General features: G+C 34.6%; 3 protein-coding genes and 1 long non-coding RNA gene across 10 annotated transcripts; 2 read left to right on the top strand and 2 right to left on the bottom strand.

Moving 5' to 3' along the window:
• Nucleotides 1–320: 320 nt before the first annotated feature.
• On the bottom strand, nt 321–3,953 carry LOC100745389 (DIS3-like exonuclease 2). Of its 3 annotated transcripts, none has more exons than XM_003492541.4 (7): nt 2,625–3,322; nt 2,282–2,543; nt 1,658–2,175; nt 1,245–1,539; nt 976–1,169; nt 595–877; nt 321–496 (listed from the first exon to the last, which is right to left on the bottom strand). In XM_003492541.4, exons 1-7 carry the CDS (start codon nt 3,320–3,322, stop codon nt 392–394), a joined length of 2,355 nt encoding a protein of 784 aa, XP_003492589.1. In that variant the 3' UTR covers nt 321–391. The 3 variants fall into 3 exon arrangements, 2 of the variants coding, with proteins under 2 accessions (XP_003492589.1, XP_024226192.1); XR_004462494.1 differs by lacking the exon at nt 321–496 and having other exon boundaries at nt 596–681; nt 765–881; nt 2,625–3,953; XM_024370424.2 differs by lacking the exon at nt 321–496 and having other exon boundaries at nt 716–881; nt 2,625–3,953.
• Nucleotides 3,954–4,347: 394 nt separating this feature from the next.
• LOC100745271 (glutamate dehydrogenase, mitochondrial) lies at nt 4,348–10,892 on the top strand. The gene is made up of 8 exons (XM_003492540.4): nt 4,348–4,777; nt 7,335–7,535; nt 8,273–8,506; nt 9,016–9,173; nt 9,281–9,436; nt 9,539–9,749; nt 9,842–9,996; nt 10,078–10,892. Exons 1-8 carry the CDS (start codon nt 4,348–4,350, stop codon nt 10,192–10,194), a joined length of 1,662 nt encoding a protein of 553 aa, XP_003492588.1. The 3' UTR covers nt 10,195–10,892.
• Nucleotides 5,444–9,024, bottom strand: LOC117152195. 3 transcript variants are annotated; one of them, XR_004462499.1, is made up of 4 exons: nt 8,934–9,023; nt 6,317–6,587; nt 6,012–6,239; nt 5,444–5,670 (listed from the first exon to the last, which is right to left on the bottom strand). It is a non-coding gene; the product is annotated as an uncharacterized LOC117152195 (long non-coding RNA). The 3 variants fall into 3 exon arrangements; XR_004462498.1 differs by having other exon boundaries at nt 5,444–6,239; nt 6,317–6,584; nt 8,934–9,024; XR_004462497.1 differs by having other exon boundaries at nt 5,444–6,239.
• A 1,271-nt stretch (nt 10,893–12,163) lies between the features above and the next one.
• LOC100745150 (band 7 protein AGAP004871) lies at nt 12,164–19,292 on the top strand. 3 transcript variants are annotated; one of them, XM_012390389.3, is made up of 10 exons: nt 12,164–12,666; nt 13,174–13,303; nt 16,098–16,207; nt 16,541–16,613; nt 16,752–16,834; nt 17,092–17,295; nt 17,397–17,452; nt 17,561–17,639; nt 17,761–17,862; nt 18,381–19,292. In XM_012390389.3, the coding sequence occupies exons 2-10, from the start codon at nt 13,210–13,212 to the stop codon at nt 18,483–18,485; spliced, it is 906 nt and encodes a 301-aa protein (XP_012245812.1). In that variant the 5' UTR covers nt 12,164–12,666; nt 13,174–13,209; the 3' UTR covers nt 18,486–19,292. The 3 variants fall into 3 exon arrangements, with proteins under 3 accessions (XP_012245812.1, XP_003492587.2, XP_012245813.1); XM_003492539.4 differs by lacking the exon at nt 12,164–12,666 and adding an exon at nt 12,899–12,916; XM_012390390.3 differs by lacking the exons at nt 12,164–12,666; nt 13,174–13,303 and adding an exon at nt 14,153–14,950.
• Nucleotides 19,293–19,320: the final 28 nt, after the last annotated feature.

Genomic DNA, 19,320 nt, shown 5'->3' with positions numbered 1-19,320 from the left:
ATATGCTTTGCACACGGTATACATGACTTTATGTACAGATATGAAGCTAAATATAAATAAGGGCTATTTATTTGTATATGTAATAGTCGTTCAGCGATTAATGTAACTATACGATTACAAGTATGTAAAAATGTTACCACAATGTACATTAATATGTAATTGAAATAAATAATGTTCTTGCGAAACGTCCGATATATTTTTTCTATCAATTCGTTAAAAATACATCTATCAGATGAAGAAATTTTTATCATTAAATTAACATTTCACGTTCATATTAAAAATGTATAACATATAAATGTACAATAAAATAATGTACATATATATAAATATATAATATATATAAATATTTTTATAATGGTCGTCTTTAAATTTAATTTACAGCAAAATACCATTATATTTCTATTCCCTGAGTCGGTGGTAAAAGAGTGCCAATTAATTGAAAAGATTCTGGATGCTTTTCGACTCTCAAATGCAATAAAGTAAAAACATTTATTACCTGAAAAACGTCAGGTAAATTATATTGTTCATACTGTCGTATAAGCTGTTGTTATACTTAGATAATATACACAACATTAATACACTTCTTTATATTACCTGAGTAATAGCAGGTTGTTTCCAAGAGATGTTTATCGTTGGAATGGAACATTCCGAAGAATATTCGACGAGTGCCAAATTTTCTAAGTGCGTGAAGGAAACCCTTAATTTTATACCAAATTGACACAATATAATAGTTATCAAACTTTCGTGTACACTGAACACGATACCCATTGTAACAATAGGACCCTTTAAATCTATCAAATACGTAAAGTACAATTCGTTACTTCGCTCTTGTGCCATTTTCGCATTATATTTCTTTATATTACAATTTGCCGCTATTCTGTCTTGGTAGAAACCATATAAAAATATTAAAAATATTTCATTTGTACATGTTACTTATGCTAATTAATTATTCCAGTCTTTTCCTAACTAACTTACGATTTGCAAAGACTTTCAGTCCATTCTTTAGGCATGTCTATATTTCTTAAAGTTGAATAAAGTAAACGATGTACAACACAATCGGAATATCGTCTAATTGGGGACGTAAAATGCGTATAAACCGATATGTTTAAAGCATAATGTCTCAATTCCTCCTCTGCTTTCACTGTAGACGAACATATGTAGGTAGCTCGCTAAGAATGTAGAGAGTGATTTCAATTTTTATACATGTATTAAGAAGTTCTTCAAAACTAAAAAAAAAATCATACAGTCATAGCTCTGGAACAAAGATTGTTGACAACCATCATCCTATATTTCATTATTATTCTTCTTTCATCGTCTTCAGTTTCTAATGCTTCTTCACAACGTTTCATACTAGCGTGCAAAGATGTAGACGATTTAATGTCTAAATGAATGCCAAATTTTTGCAGCATTTCTTGCGTCGTACTTAAAATACGTTTTGAGGGCTCTCTATGGTTGCGTAATAGAGCAGTCTCCGGAATTACATTGTATAAGTGTGTAGCAACTGTCATATTAGCTAACAACATAAACTCTTCTATAAGTCTAAAATATAATGTATATGTATATACATATAAAAATACATATATGTATATGTATATACGTATATGCACATTTATATCATAATTTATGAATAGTACAACTTTAAAAATACTAAAAATACCTGTTACTATCTTGCTGTTCTTCTATATTGTACGATATTGGTAAACCCGTAATTCTATCAACCTTGACACATAATTTTGGTTGATCTATTCGTAGCGCACCATTTTGAAATCTTCTCTTACGCATTTGAATAGCTAAATTGTGTAAAATGTTTACTTTTATTGACAAATCATTAAGCTTGTAATTTCCATCTATATTTATAGAGTTATCTGGCCAATTATATTCTGGATTTTCAATCATTTTCTGAACATGCTGGTAAGACATTTGACAGCATGATCTTATTACAGTTTTAGCAAAACGATAATTAACAACTCTTGCATCTTGCGTCATTTCCCAAATAACAGAAAAAGCCAATTTATCTTGACCAGGTGACAAAGAACATACTTGACATAATTCTTTTGGTAACATGTGATATATGTTATCTGCCATATATATAGTTGTAGCTCGTTTTGAAACCTGAATATCCAATGGAGATAAGAATTCTACATAATGAGTAACATCTGATATATGCACACCAATCTAGAAAAAGAAGAATATATATATATATACACATATACATATAAACAAATAGACAAACAAATGAAGTATACTCTCTGGAGATAACTCTACAGAACAGTGTAATTACTTCATAATTTCCATTTTCCAAAGGTTTGCAAGAGACTGAGTCATCTAAGTCAACAGCAGTATCAGGATCGATAGTAAATATGCATTCATCTTTCCAGTCCTCTCTGTCTTTAATATCATTTTCTGTTAAAGAATAATCACTACTTGGAAGTTCCTTCGTTACATCTAGGCTATAAGGTGTAACATCTAAATCATATTCAAGTAATATTGCATTTGATTCTGCTTTTATATCGCCAATACTTCCAATTATTTTTTCAATTTGCCTGTATACCATGTAAGTGAGTATATTATTTCAACAATCATTGAAGCTTCTACTTGTTTAGATTTATAAATTTTTATCATACCCAACTGCAAACTTTGGCTTTCTCCAGTCAGTTATAACAACCAAATATAATATGTCTTTATAATTTTGACACACGCCAAACTGTTGCAAGGATTTCTTACTTATCTTAACTAATGGTACACGACGATCTCTGGGATAAAAAAGTTTACCATTTTCTTTGAAGTATCCAATTGTTCTTCTTGGATGTATTTTCTCTCGTATATAAACAACAACACCTGTTTTTTGATTGTATCCTTGATGCATTTTCCATTTTTCTGGCTGATTTATACGTGCTACAACAAAATCACCATCAAAAGCTCGATTTCTATCCCTTAAGCCAATGATTAATAGATCGCATTGATCATCAGAGAAAGATAAATAAGCATATTCACGATTCCAGCGATTGACACGTAACTGCCCTTCTATGTATTGTGTTTCATTGGAATTTTCATTTCTTAAAAGTTTGTCAATTTCTGTTTCAGGAATATGTTGTGGAAATGTATCTTTTTCTTTTGGGACTTTAGCTCTCCGAGCTTTGATTTCTTCTTTACTTTCCCCTTCCTTTCCCTTTTCATCATCAATAAGCACTGGTTGTTCATTAAAAGTTTCCCTCTTAGATATCTGTCTATTTTTGTTTTTATTAGCCTTGTGATAAAATTTTTTAACTTTTCTAGGCTGATTTTGTGTAACAAGATCTGAAGAAACTGATCTTTCTGACATGATTCCTACTTTGAAAGTACTATTCACTTATACATATGCGAAAATTAATTACTGTCAATTTATCATACATAATTATTAATTTTTAACGTCACAAGTATTAAAAATATTATATTTCGATGGACTACGAATACATATGTTCATAAAGCACTTACGTATGAAAAGAACTATCAAATTTTGGTTGTATTTTAAAAATGTTAACAGGTCATATGTTTCTAAAAATAAGATTCCAACGATAAGAAAGCTGCATTATTTTTTTTAGATATTTAATATCTCTTATAACAACGGGCTATAAACTTAATAAAAATATAAATCCCGACTTAGAGTCAAAACAATAGTATCATCGTTCACTTGATGTTGAGTATTTGTCAGATTCGGTAGCATCTTAAAACGATACATATCTCGCATTTATACTGTTTGTGATTTAATTCTTCGGTTCTTTCCGCTTTTATTCATTTTTATTAATAACAAACTTATTCTATCATTATTTCCCCACGTTTTATCGCTGTATTCTTGAAACTTTGAAATAAAGTATGTTTTACAAAATCCGGATTATCACTCATACAACGGACAACTATTAACAGCTATCTTAAATTAAAAAAATTTAACGTTCAATCGGTTATTCAAAAATATGGCAATAATACCACAGAACCACATAGGGAGATTTATTTGTAAATGTTGGCAGAATTTTGTTCGTATCGAGTGAAATCATACAGAGAATCTCGGAGTTGGTAAGTGTTCGAAGCGATTGGACCAGTTGGCGTTGGCACGTAGGGTGGTGAGTGGTGAGATAGGTAGAGTGTTGCGAACGTGGTGGAAAGGTAAAATTGTTTCGATCGGTAGGAAAGGAACGCGATTACTGAGGTAGTCGGGTGAGAGACCGAGTTCTGTAAAGATCAAAAGTGAGGTAGAAGAAACGTGGAAGGGATAGAGAGAAAAAGAAAGGAACAAGAAAAGTTAGGACATACATTGTGTGAAAAGCGTTGTAAAAATCGATTTAATTACAACGGTAACGAAAAACATTGAAAATGTTTCACATAAGGAAACTAACAAGATCGTCGATTGCTTTGAAACAAGTACCGAGTAATGATGTTATTCATAACACGCTCATACGTATCGTACCGGCGTTCCAAGCACGCGGTTATGCCGATCATCAGATACCCGATCGTCTAAAGGATATCCCCGACGATCTGAATCCAAAGTTTTTCGATATGGTCGAATACTTTTTTCATCGAGCTTGTCAGATCGTCGAAGACAAATTGGTCGAAGATATCGGTAAACGTTCCAGGATGAGCGTGGAAGAGAGAAAAAAGAAAGTGAAGGGTATCTTGATGCTAATGGAACAATGTGACCACATCCTCGAAACCTCCTTCCCATTGAGACGCGACTCGGGCGACTACGAAATGATTACTGGCTATCGCGCGCAACATTCAACTCATAGAACACCCTGCAAAGGAGGTAAATCGAGAGACGCTTTATTTTACATTTCGTTTACCATGCTTTCGATAACATTTATTTTTCATTGATATTTAACAACTGCGATCTTGATTACACCAGTTGTTGCTTACAGTTATTTCTTTTATTATTAAAAACATTTGAACAAATACAGAATTGTCACTCCCATTTACACTCCCATACGTATGGGGGAAACGTAAACGAAGGAGAGAAGGACAAAGAAAGAAAGCCTGATGGCTCATAGAATATGTAATTTTTCTCTCATGGCCGCTTAAATTTGATGTTAGCATTAATTACGTCATCAATAACGATACGTAACAGGCACGAGCAGTCTTAAACTGGATCAAATTCGTTAAAATTTCATTCTGTCGAATTTTTCGAATCTAAATCCAACGTATATTTAAATTCAAAATTTCAAACAAAACGTTTGTTAACGTTTGTATATCTTTTGTTCGTGTCATAATTTTAGTTGAGTTTTGTGCTAGTTTCTAGTTACTTTTATGTATTCAATGTACAGTATACGACGAGACATTGGAAACGACAATTTTACGGCTTCAGGAGTTAAATGACATGGTTTTAACCTCGATTTTAGTAGACAGATTATTGAAACCACGTTCGCTATATAATACATAGCATTAGCTTATTCGAAGAGAAACTCGTGTCATTCTGTTTTTATGTAACGAACAATTTATTTTATAAATGGAGTGGAAAATATATTTGTACATAGCCCTCATCGGAGAAATTGTAGTTTTGTGACGCACAAATAGATGATGAGGAACGATAATGTGCCAACGCTTTTCGTTCTCATAGCTTTTGCACTTCTTACTCACGAGGATTGTATTACATCAATGATTAAACGCGTTGATGCGTCGATTTACATATTAGTAATGCGATGCCTAGGATATGGCAATTAAAATCTCTTGTTAGTATATGCGCTTACATATCGGATATACAGGGTGATTCAATAATCGTGGTACAGACGGTAAAGGGATGATTCTACGTGAAAAATAAGACAAAAACAAAAGAAGAAAAGGAAGAAAGAATATTCTCATACAGCGCTCTGTTTTCGATAAGGTCAAATTTGAAAATTTATTTATGGGAATTTGGCTAATCGTCGAATCGTTAAAATTTTAATCGTTAAAACGAGTAAAATCAGTAGGAAGTTGTTCCGGAAGAGAATAACTTTGTATCAGAATAGTTTTCTTGACGACTGTATTTATCATCATTACTGACTCACCCTACAGAATTAATTAGATTTCTCGAACAGTTGTTTATCCGATTTGGTGAGAAAGATATTCGAATCACGCATATCGAAACATCTCCTTGATATAAATTTGTACTTGAGCTCGTGAGCGAAACGTAACAGCGTCTCATGAGGTAGATCTTTTTTGAGAGCCAAGCAAAGTGAACTCGACGATTTTCCGTTGACGAAGATCATCCTTCCCCTATATTCGTCACTGGTGACCTTTTTAAAAATTAAGTCGTCTTTATCAGTTTTATCATCTGCGTGGCATAATTAGGGTCGCAATCCTAATTATTTACATTTCGTTTCTTATTCGCGTTATTATTATAAGAAACAGCGAATGTTTGTCTTCGAACGTAACTCATTGCTATTAGAAAATGCCGATACAACGTAACAATGCCAAGCTGTCTGGTGTTTTTCTTCGTCCCTGCCAAACATTAGCTAACTACCTTGATTCACTATTTGATTTAAGAATTTGGCACTAGCATGCCAGTGTCACGATGATGCTCGAAAGGCCAATGCTCTCGTGGAAACAAATTGATGCAGCTTTTTTTTATTCGCACGAACCTGCTAAAACAGCATACGTACTTATTAATTTTTCTTCGATTTTATATCATTTGCTTGGGTTTTAGGCGATAACATTGTGCTTATAGCACAATTCCAGCTGTTGTTTGAAAAATTCATTAGCGAGGTCGCATACAAATATGCGCATAACGACTGGTAATCGTTGTGTAGGCAGCTATATTCGCGTGTTGCGTAATGTATATGTACTAACCAATACATTAGATTTTGTGTAACATAAATAACATTAAAACAGCCCGCAGCAGTCTCGATATAGAACGTATTTTATGGCATTTTAAAATCGCCTTTATGCGGAGTACACAAAGACTTATGGGTGACTATATGTACACTGTCACTATCGTCAATCATAGCTATCAGGATACGTATTCGTTATATTTATTCAAAAACTCTAATTTTATTTTGTTTAGTACTTTACATTATTATATGATATAAGCATATAAATAAAACGAACGATTGAAAATAAAATAAATAGAAGATAAAGACAGTGGAAAATTATCAATTCATATATATTGAATGTCAGCAGGATCATACTGCGTAATTGTACAGTAACGAAATTTTACTGGTCACAAGTTACAAGTATAAATAAATATCCTTACATAACATTAACAAGTTTCGTAATGAAATTTCGAAGAAATGGAACGTTGCAAAGATATTTTGCAAATTATGAATTAATTGATTGTTCTATTTGATTTTAAAAGTATAAAATTCTAGAAAAGAAATAATTGTTTGTTACAGGTATTCGTTTCTCGATGGATGTCTCGCGGGACGAAGTAAAGGCTTTGTCGGCGTTAATGACTTTCAAGTGTGCCTGTGTAGATGTTCCTTTCGGTGGAGCTAAAGCCGGTATTAAGATTAATCCCAAATTGTATTCGGAACACGAACTCGAAAAAATTACAAGAAGGTTCACGCTGGAGCTCGCGAAGAAAGGATTTATTGGTGAGATACGTCAAAATATCGAAAAATGCCTTTGTTAAAATTTACATCGAAGTTGATTAGAGAACGGACGAACGAATTAAAGAAGCAAAAGATACGCGATTCTGTTGCATACTTGTATGCGCCATTATTAAATTTGTTTCGACCTAATTGTTTATTGGATTCGTTGTGATAAATTTTCTTCGGCATGTCAGCATAAAACGATCACGTTACATAAATGGATTTAAAACCAATACATGTAAAATTATTCTCTAATAACTGCTGATTGCTACGATCAGCTATAGATTAGCTATCGCTCAAAAATACATATATGGATACTTGCGTATTTTTTTCGATAGAATATTCTTTAATTTTTAAAATATTGTGATTTGCAAGTTGCCAAAAGCGTAAACATTGTGGAGCAGTTTTATAATAATATCGAGAATAAATTAGCTAAATTATGTATTTAATTTCGATATATTATTGATCAATTTTTAAATAAACAATTCAAATTTCGTATTACGTGTATCTTATAAAAGATATTATCTTAATATTTAGTAACATTTGTAATTTTTACAATTCCATTTATTTTATTACCAAACCTTTTATATTATATAACGGAATTTATTGGATCTGGCAACTTGTAATTTGTAGCTCTTGTAAAATTTCGTTGATAATATTAGTTCAATTGAATAAGAAGGCCTTGCGAATACCCTATATTAGTTAAAATCGTATAAATATATTCTCGTTTGAATTTAAAGGACCCGGTGTCGATGTTCCTGCTCCCGACATGGGAACTGGAGAACGTGAAATGTCCTGGATTGCAGACACATATGCCAAGACTATAGGTCATGTGGATATCAACGCTCACGCCTGTGTCACAGGCAAACCAATTAATCAGGGTGGAATACATGGACGTATTTCTGCGACAGGGCGTGGATTGTTCCATGGAATAGAAAATTTTATCAACGAAGCTAATTACATGAGCATGATCGGTACGAGGACATTTCCAATGTTATTTCCTTCTGTATTGGATGTCTGTATGTCAACAATCTACAGTTGACACACTGACATTGGGTATTTTTTGCGTATACTAACAGATATATTAAGATATACTAACAGTTAATCAAAACAGTTGAAGCAGATAATTACGAGTGAGATACCTCGTTTCCCGTCGGTTAGTATAAAATGATATATATATATATGTACATATCTCGTTTCTGGACGTTATTGTGCTAACTGTTAATATATTCACCACTTTGAAATACACCTAGCCCATTTCTGGAGTTATCTTTACTTTAATAATGGTTGCTGTAATATACTGTTCATTATCTCTTCCAACTTTTTAAATTATTTTGTTAAAACATAATGTAAAAGATAAAAATGCAATAATCGTGTCAGTAGTATTATTTATGTTATTACCTGGATACAGCATACTCGTCGGTAGCAATAAGTCTCTTAATTCACTGTCTTCTTTTCTCATTGACTAACTTTTTACCATTAGGCACCACACCTGGTTGGGGAGGAAAAACATTCATTATTCAAGGTTTCGGTAACGTCGGTTTACATTCAATGCGTTATTTGCATCGTGCAGGCGCCACTTGCATAGGAGTAATCGAGCACGATGGTTCTATCTATAATTCCGAAGGTATCGATCCTAAGGTGAGCAACTATTTGAAATTTAATATAAATTTTCCCGCGTATGACGTAATAATTTCAACAAGATTATTCTACATTAATAAGATTACTTAACATAATTTATATTACAGCAACTAGAAGATTATCGTATAGAGAATGGTACTATCGTGGGCTTCCCTAATGCTAAACCGTACGAAGGTGAAAATCTTATGTACGAACCTTGTGATATATTTATACCTGCAGCCGTCGAGAAAGTTATTACTAAAGCTAATGCCAGTCTTATTCAGGTAAAGAATTTTCGTAACATTTGTTTTTTAACATTAAGTATATAAATACATATCGTTGTATGTTTTCAAACGTTCTTTAAACAATTGCTGCTTCTATTTTAGGCAAAAATTATAGCCGAAGCTGCCAATGGACCAACTACTCCAGCTGCCGATAAAATTTTAATCGACCGAAATATCTTAGTTATACCAGATTTGTATATCAATGCCGGTGGTGTCACCGTTTCCTTCTTCGAATGGTTAAAGAATTTAAATCACGTGTCTTATGGTCGTCTAACTTTTAAGTATGAAAGGGAATCAAATTATCACTTGTTAGGTATATATGATCACATGCATAGATGATAAAGATTTAATCTAGTTGGATCGCACATATTATTGTAAATTTCTAATTTTCATTAAAAATTTTAGAATCTGTACAAGAATCGTTAGAACGTAGATTCGGTCGTGTGGGTGGTCGAATTCCTGTTACACCCTCCGAAGCGTTTCAAAAACGTATTTCTGGTGCTTCTGAAAAAGATATTGTTCATTCTGGTTTGGACTACACTATGGAAAGATCAGCGAGGGTAATTAACTATTCTTTCTCTTTCGGTAAACAAATGGAAAATGTCTAGACATTGTTTAACTTTATTCTTATCGTATGACAGGCTATTATGAAAACAGCCATGAAGTTCAATCTTGGCTTGGACTTGAGGACAGCAGCTTACGTTAATTCAATCGAGAAGATATTTACCACTTACTCCGAAGCGGGTCTTGCGTTTTAAAGTATATTCTAAAGTATTTACCAATACAAAGGAAATCGCATAAATGGAACTATAAAAAGTTTCGAGCCAGTATTTTCAAGACTTTTTTCAACAATTGCTCCCAACCAGTACTGTCCAGTGTCTCTCAGTGACAAAGACAGAAGCTGTTAGTTGCAGTGGAAACATTTCGTGAATATCGTCGCACGTTAGATTCTCTCCGAACATGTAATAATAATTTGCCTAACGAATGCTCCGTTGTACGGATAAGTATATATAATGCCTGCGTCGATCGCGTCGTTCGCGTCACTGTAACTATTATGCCGTTTATGTATGAGAAAGTGTACGAATCGAATAGTAGCGAATTTGATGTGCGAATACGGTCTGCCAAGTAGTCAATTCTGAACAAAGTACTTGCAACATGTTTTCCTTTGTAAGTCGACTCAACGAAATCAGCAGCCGAAATGAGACATCAGTGTGCATTTTTATACATCACTTTTGATCAGTGTATGATAATATGTAAGATTTGCACGTTAATTGTCAAAGACAAACGAAATGATCGTCTTTAAATCTTAATTCCCTTGAGTACACAACATATTGCAGTGATCTATTTGCGAGAAACAGTTCACCGACGACTCGTGTCTATAATCAACGTAATATGCGCGATGTATCATACGGTAATATTGTTATATATTTCAAAAGTAATGTCAATAAACATATGCTCTTAATTAATACTTTTCTCGTTGTTCTTTAATCCTCTTTCACTATGCGTTAAGATAGAAATACATTACTATCGCGTCGCGTGAGATTGCACACTACTATTTTGCATATGATAGCACATGACACCTTGTGTAGGATTGATATTTAGTGATATATCGTGTTAATAACGAAGTATAAAACCTCAAGCAGTCGTACTTCAGATTAGGAGAAAGATATAGAAAATCTTACAGTATTTCTGATTCGTAGTAAAATGCGTAGATCAACTCGCGGAAACACGAAATAAACGCAGAGATATATATTTACAAGAATATAGCCATTTATAGCAGCCACCAATTATTAGAAATGAAGTCTCGGTGTAAGCTTCAAACGTGTCCTGTTACGTTACATAATTGTCTCATCGCAGTCCGCGTGCTCCCGTGCCGAGTATCGGTATGACCATCGCATTAATTCTTTCTCCTTTCCTCGGCACTTTAACTGATGAATGAGTTCTTAGAATTCACCAATTCGGATAAGCATCTAGATTAGGCCCGGATCGTCGATGCTAAAGTAGACATTACTAAAACATTCTAGTAAGTACCATATGTACTTCAGGATGAATGACTAAAGCTAAATTTTAATTGCTGCATGGTCTAATCGATCATGATATAAAAAGAAAGAGTATAATAAGCATCGCGATTAGATTTTATTATATACAATGTGACGGATTCCCTTGAGAAGGGTTAGATTCATTAGAACATCAATAGAGGAATGTAACGATACTAATACTAGTTGTCTTCGTCGCGCAGGAGCTCTTTATAGGCTTATGTATGTCTATGAGGCTCTTACGTGAAATTCCGTGAAGCGGGACGCGATTGTAATTTGTTCCCAGCGGATTTAAAACAATGAAAATACGTCGAATCACACTGGTCGAGTATCGCGTGAGATCACGTTATAGCACGTGATTTCAGGTAGCGCGATAGTAATCTGTTTCTACCTTTACTCCATCTCTCGTTTTTTATAGTTAGTATCAATAGTAACGTATTAATTATATTAGTTATTTTAACGATAGTGACGTAGTTGACGTATTAATACAGTTACATCCAACTTGTTGAGAACTCTTTTAATCTAACGTTTTACGTTATCGAGCTGATAAGCATACGTGTCTGTCTCATTTGCCATTACGCACTACTGCACCGTTTTTATAAATCATATTTAAATTAAATATATGTTAAAAACAATCTTGTAACGCGTGCTAAATGTAACAATGCCAAAATGAGTTGCGTCTACGACGACGGCCGAATATTTTCGTCGGTATTACGCAACCTCTACAATTTTCGTCCATGTCATCAATGTGATGGTTCGGATCGTATCCCATACTATCAATAGTCCGTTGGCTATTTCATATTCCACATTCTATAGTTGATCGTATCGATAAATCGTAGGAGGATAAACTGATTACGTCGAACTATCTATATATGTATATAGTAGGACATACGAATGCACACGAACACAGTGCTCTTGACTTCGTATTTTTCTTTACTTTTTCAAGTTCTATCCTGAACTTGCTACTAACTTTCACGGCAAAGTGCGAATCGTCTCGATCGTAACGGAAAGAAAAGAATAAAAAGTCTGTAACGCGAGTTGCGCTTTACAGTAAGCCTACTGGCGGATTACATATTTTCCTATACTACTAGTAAGGGCGGCGGCCGCGCATATAGTATAAAGCGTCACGACATCACGACGTTACCTTCATTAGTCTTGTTAGTTCTTTCAACGGCGCGCAACAATTGGCACAAGGTGAATATATGCTCTTCCGCTTGTTTTTATTACTTTTTCCATCCGTACCACAGAATGATCTGTAACGAAACAATTCTGTTAAAACTCATTTTTCTCATTTTCTTCGATCATTACATTAACAGCCATGCTTATTCCGAGTATTTTGGCACGTTGTTAATCCGATATCCAACTTCTGGTACACTATATCAACGCATGTTGGAAAACTCGATAAACATAGTACAGTTGCTTTAAAATTATACCTACGGTCATGGTGATGGTAACAACGATTTTTATTCCTTAATCGCAATTTATTTATGTCTAAACTGCGTGTATTTTGTTGGAACAATCGGTTAATTTTTGCACGATCTGTATCTCGACTTTAGATTTCTATTAAAGACTTCGATATAAACTTAATTGTGCTACATATAATTATATTATACTTCTATAATTATTCTTATTATAATTATAGTAATATCTTTCCCTATATTATATTTCTCGAGTGTACACGCTATACGAATTTTAATTTAGGTGGCGAGATTTGAGTCCCGCGTGAAACCCATTGATATGTCTATACCTATGGCAACTATGAGCAATGGAAATGGATCAACGATACAGATCAATACGCGACCGGATGATATACAGAATCGTATCGTCGGTGGTGAGTCGAAGATTTTTCTTACGTTCAGAAACGAATTTGGTTTAATGTACAAATATTTTCCGGACTACGTGTACGTTATCAAATTCAACGAAATCGAAGCACACGTATATACAACGTGTGCACGTGTTGGATTGTACGACATAAAATATTACTCGAGTCTAAAGAAGGTCAAATTTTCTTTACACTCCGGAAAAACGTACTGAGCTTAGAGACAAGGTCGTCGATCATTTTACACGTATATTCTATCTATGTGTATAATAAACAGTTTTTAGGTACAAAAACAGAATGCCACAACGAACACATTGCCACATTATTAATCGTCTCGTCGATTTTCTTACTCTATAAAGATGTTTCTTATAGCTACGACTATTAATAATAGGTTCCGAGTTGTAAGTAGCAAGTTTCAAGTAGAAACGACTCGTTATTGTCAGACGTAAGATTGAACAGAGACACGAGGAAAAAGAAGGAGAGGAAAACCATGATTTTATCTCAAAAGTTCTTCAATAAAAATCACTGTTTTGTACGTGGACAACGTTTTAACGTTTAGCATTAGCCTTGTACATCGCTGATTCTGATAGATAGGCTATAAACACGTGTAACGAGTAGTTCCTAAGTATAAATCAATAGAAATATCTCAAGAACGAATGCGACCTGCACTGTACACGTAACAAGTAACAAATGGTACATAAATAGAGAACCGGAAGCGTATATCTATACACATGCGTGTACTATATACAGATAGTTAACAAGAATAAAAATGATAAAAGGCAGAGAAGATTAATTTCTTACGTTTCCATGTTTCTATGTATACGAGCAAATTTCTTAATTTCACGCGAAGATGCCCCATAGTATGTTAGAAACAGGGAAATTCGAAAATGGCTTACAGGTTCCAACAATGTGGGAGGAGATTCGCCATTTTGCAAAGAGTATAAACGATTACGACGTAAGAACATTTACTAAATTAACGTAACTCAATTATTATTGTTATGTATGTATATAAACCCAGGATACGTACATATAGACAAACTGTAATAGCATATTAATGAAGCTGTCCATTCGCGTGCTACCGATTGCTGCTACGATATTACAATAATTTGCCAAATGTTTTCTGTCCTCGGTCAAATTGCAAAGAATTATGCGAAAGACATGAGAAATACGAGAAATAGAGAATAAGGAAGGGAAGGAGAAATCGGAGAGCCGAACGATAAGGAAAAAAATAGGGGGGAAGACAAGTATTGAAAACAGAAAAGGTAGGGCTGTGCGCATTTCGCGCATGTCGGTATGACTAAAGGGAGCAGAGAAACGAGTGAGAGGAAAGGAGCAGCAGTGAACATCTATCCGACAGAGGGAGATAGTAAAAGAGGGAGGAGAACGGGGGAAAAAGTACTGGGAAAAGGAAAGCGAGGACTTCCTGGGTGGGTGGTTGATCGTAGACTGACTAGGCAACTACTCGTAATAAATCGTGTGACGAGTAACACATTGAAGCTCCGTCGTATTTCGTTTTGCTTCGGTCGGCGAAACAACCTATCATCTCCTTCTATTTATTCAGAGTTCAAAGACACTTGGTGAGCGTAAGGAATTTGTGTGATTTTTACGCTCAATTGCCAAATCGAGTTCAATAATCGCATCACTTCGAGATGACAGGCGGTAAGCAGACATTAACAGATTAACAGAGCTATTCGGAATTCTTCGTACGATTTTTAAACCGTTAAAAGCTATCGATACATTTTATATCGGCGGTGAATCAAATTATTATGAGTGAAATTTTATAAGCTACAAGTTACAAATTACTAGCATTAGTAAATAATACGAACAAGTTTGATAATAAAGCAAATGAAATGTTGCAAGTAAATTGTACGAATTACAAATTATACGATTGTCCTATTTTCGATAGAAAATTATAAATTAATAAAAGATCAGTCTGCAAACTATAAATTATAACTTGTCAATTTACTAATATACATTATTTAGTTTGCAAACTATTGCACGAGAAAGTTCTCGTTTATTCTTATATCGCTGTTTCAAACAATGCATGGTAATCGTGAACTGTGTATGTATTCTCAATTCCCATACTACGTAGCTCCGTTTCGATCTATCTCATTTGTACGGAGGCGTAATTTTCTGAATGTAGGTTGTACACACAACATCGAAATATCGATCTGCGCGTGAATATACCGGGGACATTAGTAAAATCGATGACATTACTGAATACTCCTAAAAATACATTTACACGTTTCTTTCGTTCCTGTTCGACGACGATGAATGAACGAAGAAATCGACTATTTCGATCGATAGCTCTTGGAAAAATATACAAACGAGCCAAGCAGTCATCGAACATCTTACATCCTATATGGATACTTATTTGGATAGATTTTTGTAATGATATAACCGCGCGATTTTCAAATGCTGTGTCGTAAGAATTTTTAAAACATGCAGTACCTGGTTATCGTTAATCAGGGGCATTCACCTCTTTTCTCGTAGATCGTTAAATAAAAACAAATTTGAAATGCGATACGTATTTCCCATGAGATGGAAAAGGCTGAAAATCGCTGGTGTAGTCGATACATTTATCCCTAAATAGTATAATTCGAAGAAGGGCTTAGGCAAGTTATCAAACAGTAGTATCATCAAAAACTGACTCAGCTGTCCTAAAAACATGTGTACGGTTTTAGCTGTGGCTAAATCAAGTGATGATCCTATTCAACATTTTGCTTTATGACCTAATTATATCACTTCCACGAAGCAATATAAATAGGCTACTTTTGACAAAGTACTATATTTCACTATGTTTCAGCGGACGAGGAAACGCAAGTAAACACTGATACCTGCAAAAATATTCTTGTCGTATTATCTTGGATCATCGTGATTCTTACTATGCCATTTTCCCTCTTCATTTGCTTCAAGGTAAGACAACATGAGGATAGTACTTTCTCGGATTGTTCTGTTTCTCCTTCGACCAAAAATATCTCGACTATCTTCTTAGCTGCAAACGTTATACGGTCTTCATTCATTGTAGCTGTAACCTCGTTTTCCCGGTTATCTTATAATTAGATGTACGATCATACTCGCATTCATCCCCCTCTATCTTTTTCCGCTTGTTCGTGCACTCTCTGCAACATGTCCGTAACATAGCTCAATGAGTATAGTACATAATTAATAAACAAGCTTATTATGTAAATTTTTAATTAAGTCGCAAAACGAGAAAAAAAGGAAAAAGGAATCACCAAAATTTTTTAGGTGGTGCAAGAATACGAGAGAGCCGTGATATTTCGTCTAGGACGACTTCTGGCTGGTGGTGCTAAAGGACCCGGTAAAGATACAATTAGGCAACGTCTATTAAATATTCATTAGTGTCGCGATTAGCTCGAATGATAAAAGTTCCACTGTATTGGAATTTCTATATTCAGTTTCAAGAGAGAATCGTTATGTGACTATGTACTATTTCTAGGAATCTTTTTCATTCTGCCTTGTGTGGATAATTACGCACGTGTCGACCTACGTACACGAACGTACGATGTACCACCTCAAGAAGTAAGTCGCTGATCTTACGATTAGCCAATCTAATCAATCGAAATACTGCATGAGATGTTTATGCTATTTTAAGCATAGATTATACACATGTATGTATATATTCGTCAAATAAGTTTAGAAAGTAATTTAAAAATTACGTTATTTAAAAATATTTCTTAAAACACCGAGTTCTGGCCGAAGCTTGAGCCCATTAACTTGGTGCATTAACTTGGTCAAAGAGGAGAGAAACGATGCTAACAGAACTTGATTGAAATTAGGTGTTGACGAAGGACAGCGTGACGGTATCGGTTGACGCAGTAGTGTACTATCGCGTGAACAATGCGACGATTTCGATCACAAACGTTGAGAACGCTCATCACAGCACTAAACTATTGGCACAAACTACGCTTCGCAACATGATGGGAACCAGGCCGCTTCACGAGATTCTCAGCGAACGCGAAACGATCTCTGGGAACATGCAGGTAAACTGGAATCAATTTGGAATCAAGTGAGAGCACACACAACGCGCGCACGTAAACACATACATGGCTGTTTGAATGTTTGAAATAAAACCGAATGTCAGGTTTCCTTGGACGAAGCTACCGATACGTGGGGAATCAAAGTGGAACGAGTCGAAATGTAAGTTTGCGCCTTCAACGCGATGCAACTGTGTCGTAAATCATATTCATAAGTATTACAAATATTATTTATATGTACACATGCAGGTACGATAAATTTTTTCCACAGAAAAGATGTGCGACTACCAGTGCAATTACAAAGGGCCATGGCTGCGGAAGCTGAAGCTGCTCGCGAAGCCCGTGCCAAGGTTCGTTTTCCTTTCACTTCCCAATAAACTTCGTTATTGATTTTCTTTCCTCCCTTTTCTTCTCTTTTATCAATCGTCGATCCTTCTAAATTATGAGATTCACTTTCACATGAATGCGTAGGTTATCGCAGCAGAGGGTGAACAAAAGGCTAGTCGAGCATTAAGGGAAGCTTCGGAGGTGATCGGTGATTCACCTGCCGCATTGCAACTTCGTTACTTACAAGTACGTATTTATTAACTTATATTTTATCGGCTCGATTTTATTCAATGCTTATATAGATTTCGATAGAATTATTTCGCCTAAATTCAAATGACCCGTCCCAGTCACACCATTTCTCGCCACTCAGTATTTCGAACTCGTTCAAACCTGTAAAGTAAGTGAGAGATATTATGTTTTTCTCCTTGTTCTCGTTTTTTCATAATCTGCAATCCCGATTTATTAAAATTTAAACGAGCACTACTGTATCGACATTCAGAGTGTCTCTGCAGGCAGGTGTGATACAACCGGGTAACGGGTATTTCCTTGCGAAGAAGTAAGTCGAAAATGTAGAATAAAGTCTTTGGGTAAGAGGCTTTATTTTGGAGAAAAACGATTTTGAAAATCTGCTCGATTTGTTGAATCGAGAATGTATTTTAAATATTTTCTTACCCGATTGTATCGCTGTTGCGGAGAGACTCACCCTATATCATTTCTCTTACACGCTATTGATCATTATCGTTACCTTTTTTTATCCTTTCCAGACTTTAAACACTATTTCAGCCGAGAAAAATTCAACGATCGTATTCCCATTGCCTATCGATATGCTAACATATTTCATGAAAGCAGCTGCCGGAAAGGACTCTTAATATCTCGATACAAGCTAACAGTCTATTATCTCATCAGAGTCATCTACAATCTTTTGTGCGTAAGGAATGTGTGTAATATATAATTAACGCTATATAGCATTATGTACTGGAAATCGACATAACAAGGGGCAAGAATACTTAATTTTATTGTTGGTACAATGAAGAAATATTCGATGAAAACGAGGTCAGCTCCGAAAGAAGTTACTCACCATGTATGGATTACACCTAATTGATTCTCTAACCGACCGTGTACTTTTATAGCGTACTTGACTTGATCCTTTTTTCCATCGATTATAGCAAAACGTTTTACATCTCATCACCACATCACCGTATCTGTCGACCAATTTTATAACACGTCATACAAACAGTGGCTACAAAAAATATTGGCACACTATTGTATTTATTATAGCATTTATATACTAATTAATCAAGTCCAAGTATATTAAATTTCGTATCATTAGTAAGGGTAATGGAAATTAATTTTACTCTTGTACTTATTTATTCATGTATGTTTCGTGCATGTTCATGCGTGTTCGCGTATAATATAATGTAAAGCAATGTTTTATAAGAATTTTATAATCCAGGAGAAGAGGAACGAACCTCTTCGGAATGTAATCTTCGTTTTATTGAACGAAAGTACAAAAAGATTCACTTCGCACTCGTGATAATTATGTATGTGAACATGTAACTTTTTTCTTCTACGACTCACAGTTTCAACATATGTTGTGAACGATATACATGTAAGTAATGTACATATGCTCAATGTCCCTGTATATTTGTTAATGATACAAAGGACTGTTAAACAGAGTTTGAGAATAATTAATTTAAAAGATGT

This window comes from Bombus impatiens, unplaced genomic scaffold (assembly GCF_000188095.3).
Source record: "Bombus impatiens unplaced genomic scaffold, BIMP_2.2 scf_0765, whole genome shotgun sequence".
Lineage (NCBI taxonomy): Eukaryota > Metazoa > Arthropoda > Insecta > Hymenoptera > Apidae > Bombus > Bombus impatiens.
This window is presented reverse-complemented; position numbering and strand designations above follow the sequence as displayed.

Coding starts and splice junctions, on each gene's coding strand:
- LOC100745389 (XM_003492541.4), bottom strand. CDS start 3,322: ATGTCAGAAAGATCAGTTTCTTCAGATCTTGTTACACAAAATCAGCCT. Junction 878..975: donor ACTGAAAGTCTTTGCAAATC/GTAAGTTAGTTA, acceptor CTACCAAGACAG/AATAGCGGCAAATTGTAATA. Junction 497..594: donor AACAACCTGCTATTACTCAG/GTAATATAAAGA, acceptor GACGTTTTTCAG/GTAATAAATGTTTTTACTTT.
- LOC100745271 (XM_003492540.4), top strand. CDS start 4,348: ATGTTTCACATAAGGAAACTAACAAGATCGTCGATTGCTTTGAAACAA. Junction 7,536..8,272: donor CGCGAAGAAAGGATTTATTG/GTGAGATACGTC, acceptor TTGAATTTAAAG/GACCCGGTGTCGATGTTCCT. Junction 9,437..9,538: donor CTAATGCCAGTCTTATTCAG/GTAAAGAATTTT, acceptor CTTCTATTTTAG/GCAAAAATTATAGCCGAAGC.
- LOC100745150 (XM_003492539.4), top strand. Junction 13,304..16,097: donor ACAGAATCGTATCGTCGGTG/GTGAGTCGAAGA, acceptor ACTATGTTTCAG/CGGACGAGGAAACGCAAGTA. Junction 16,835..17,091: donor ACGATGTACCACCTCAAGAA/GTAAGTCGCTGA, acceptor GATTGAAATTAG/GTGTTGACGAAGGACAGCGT.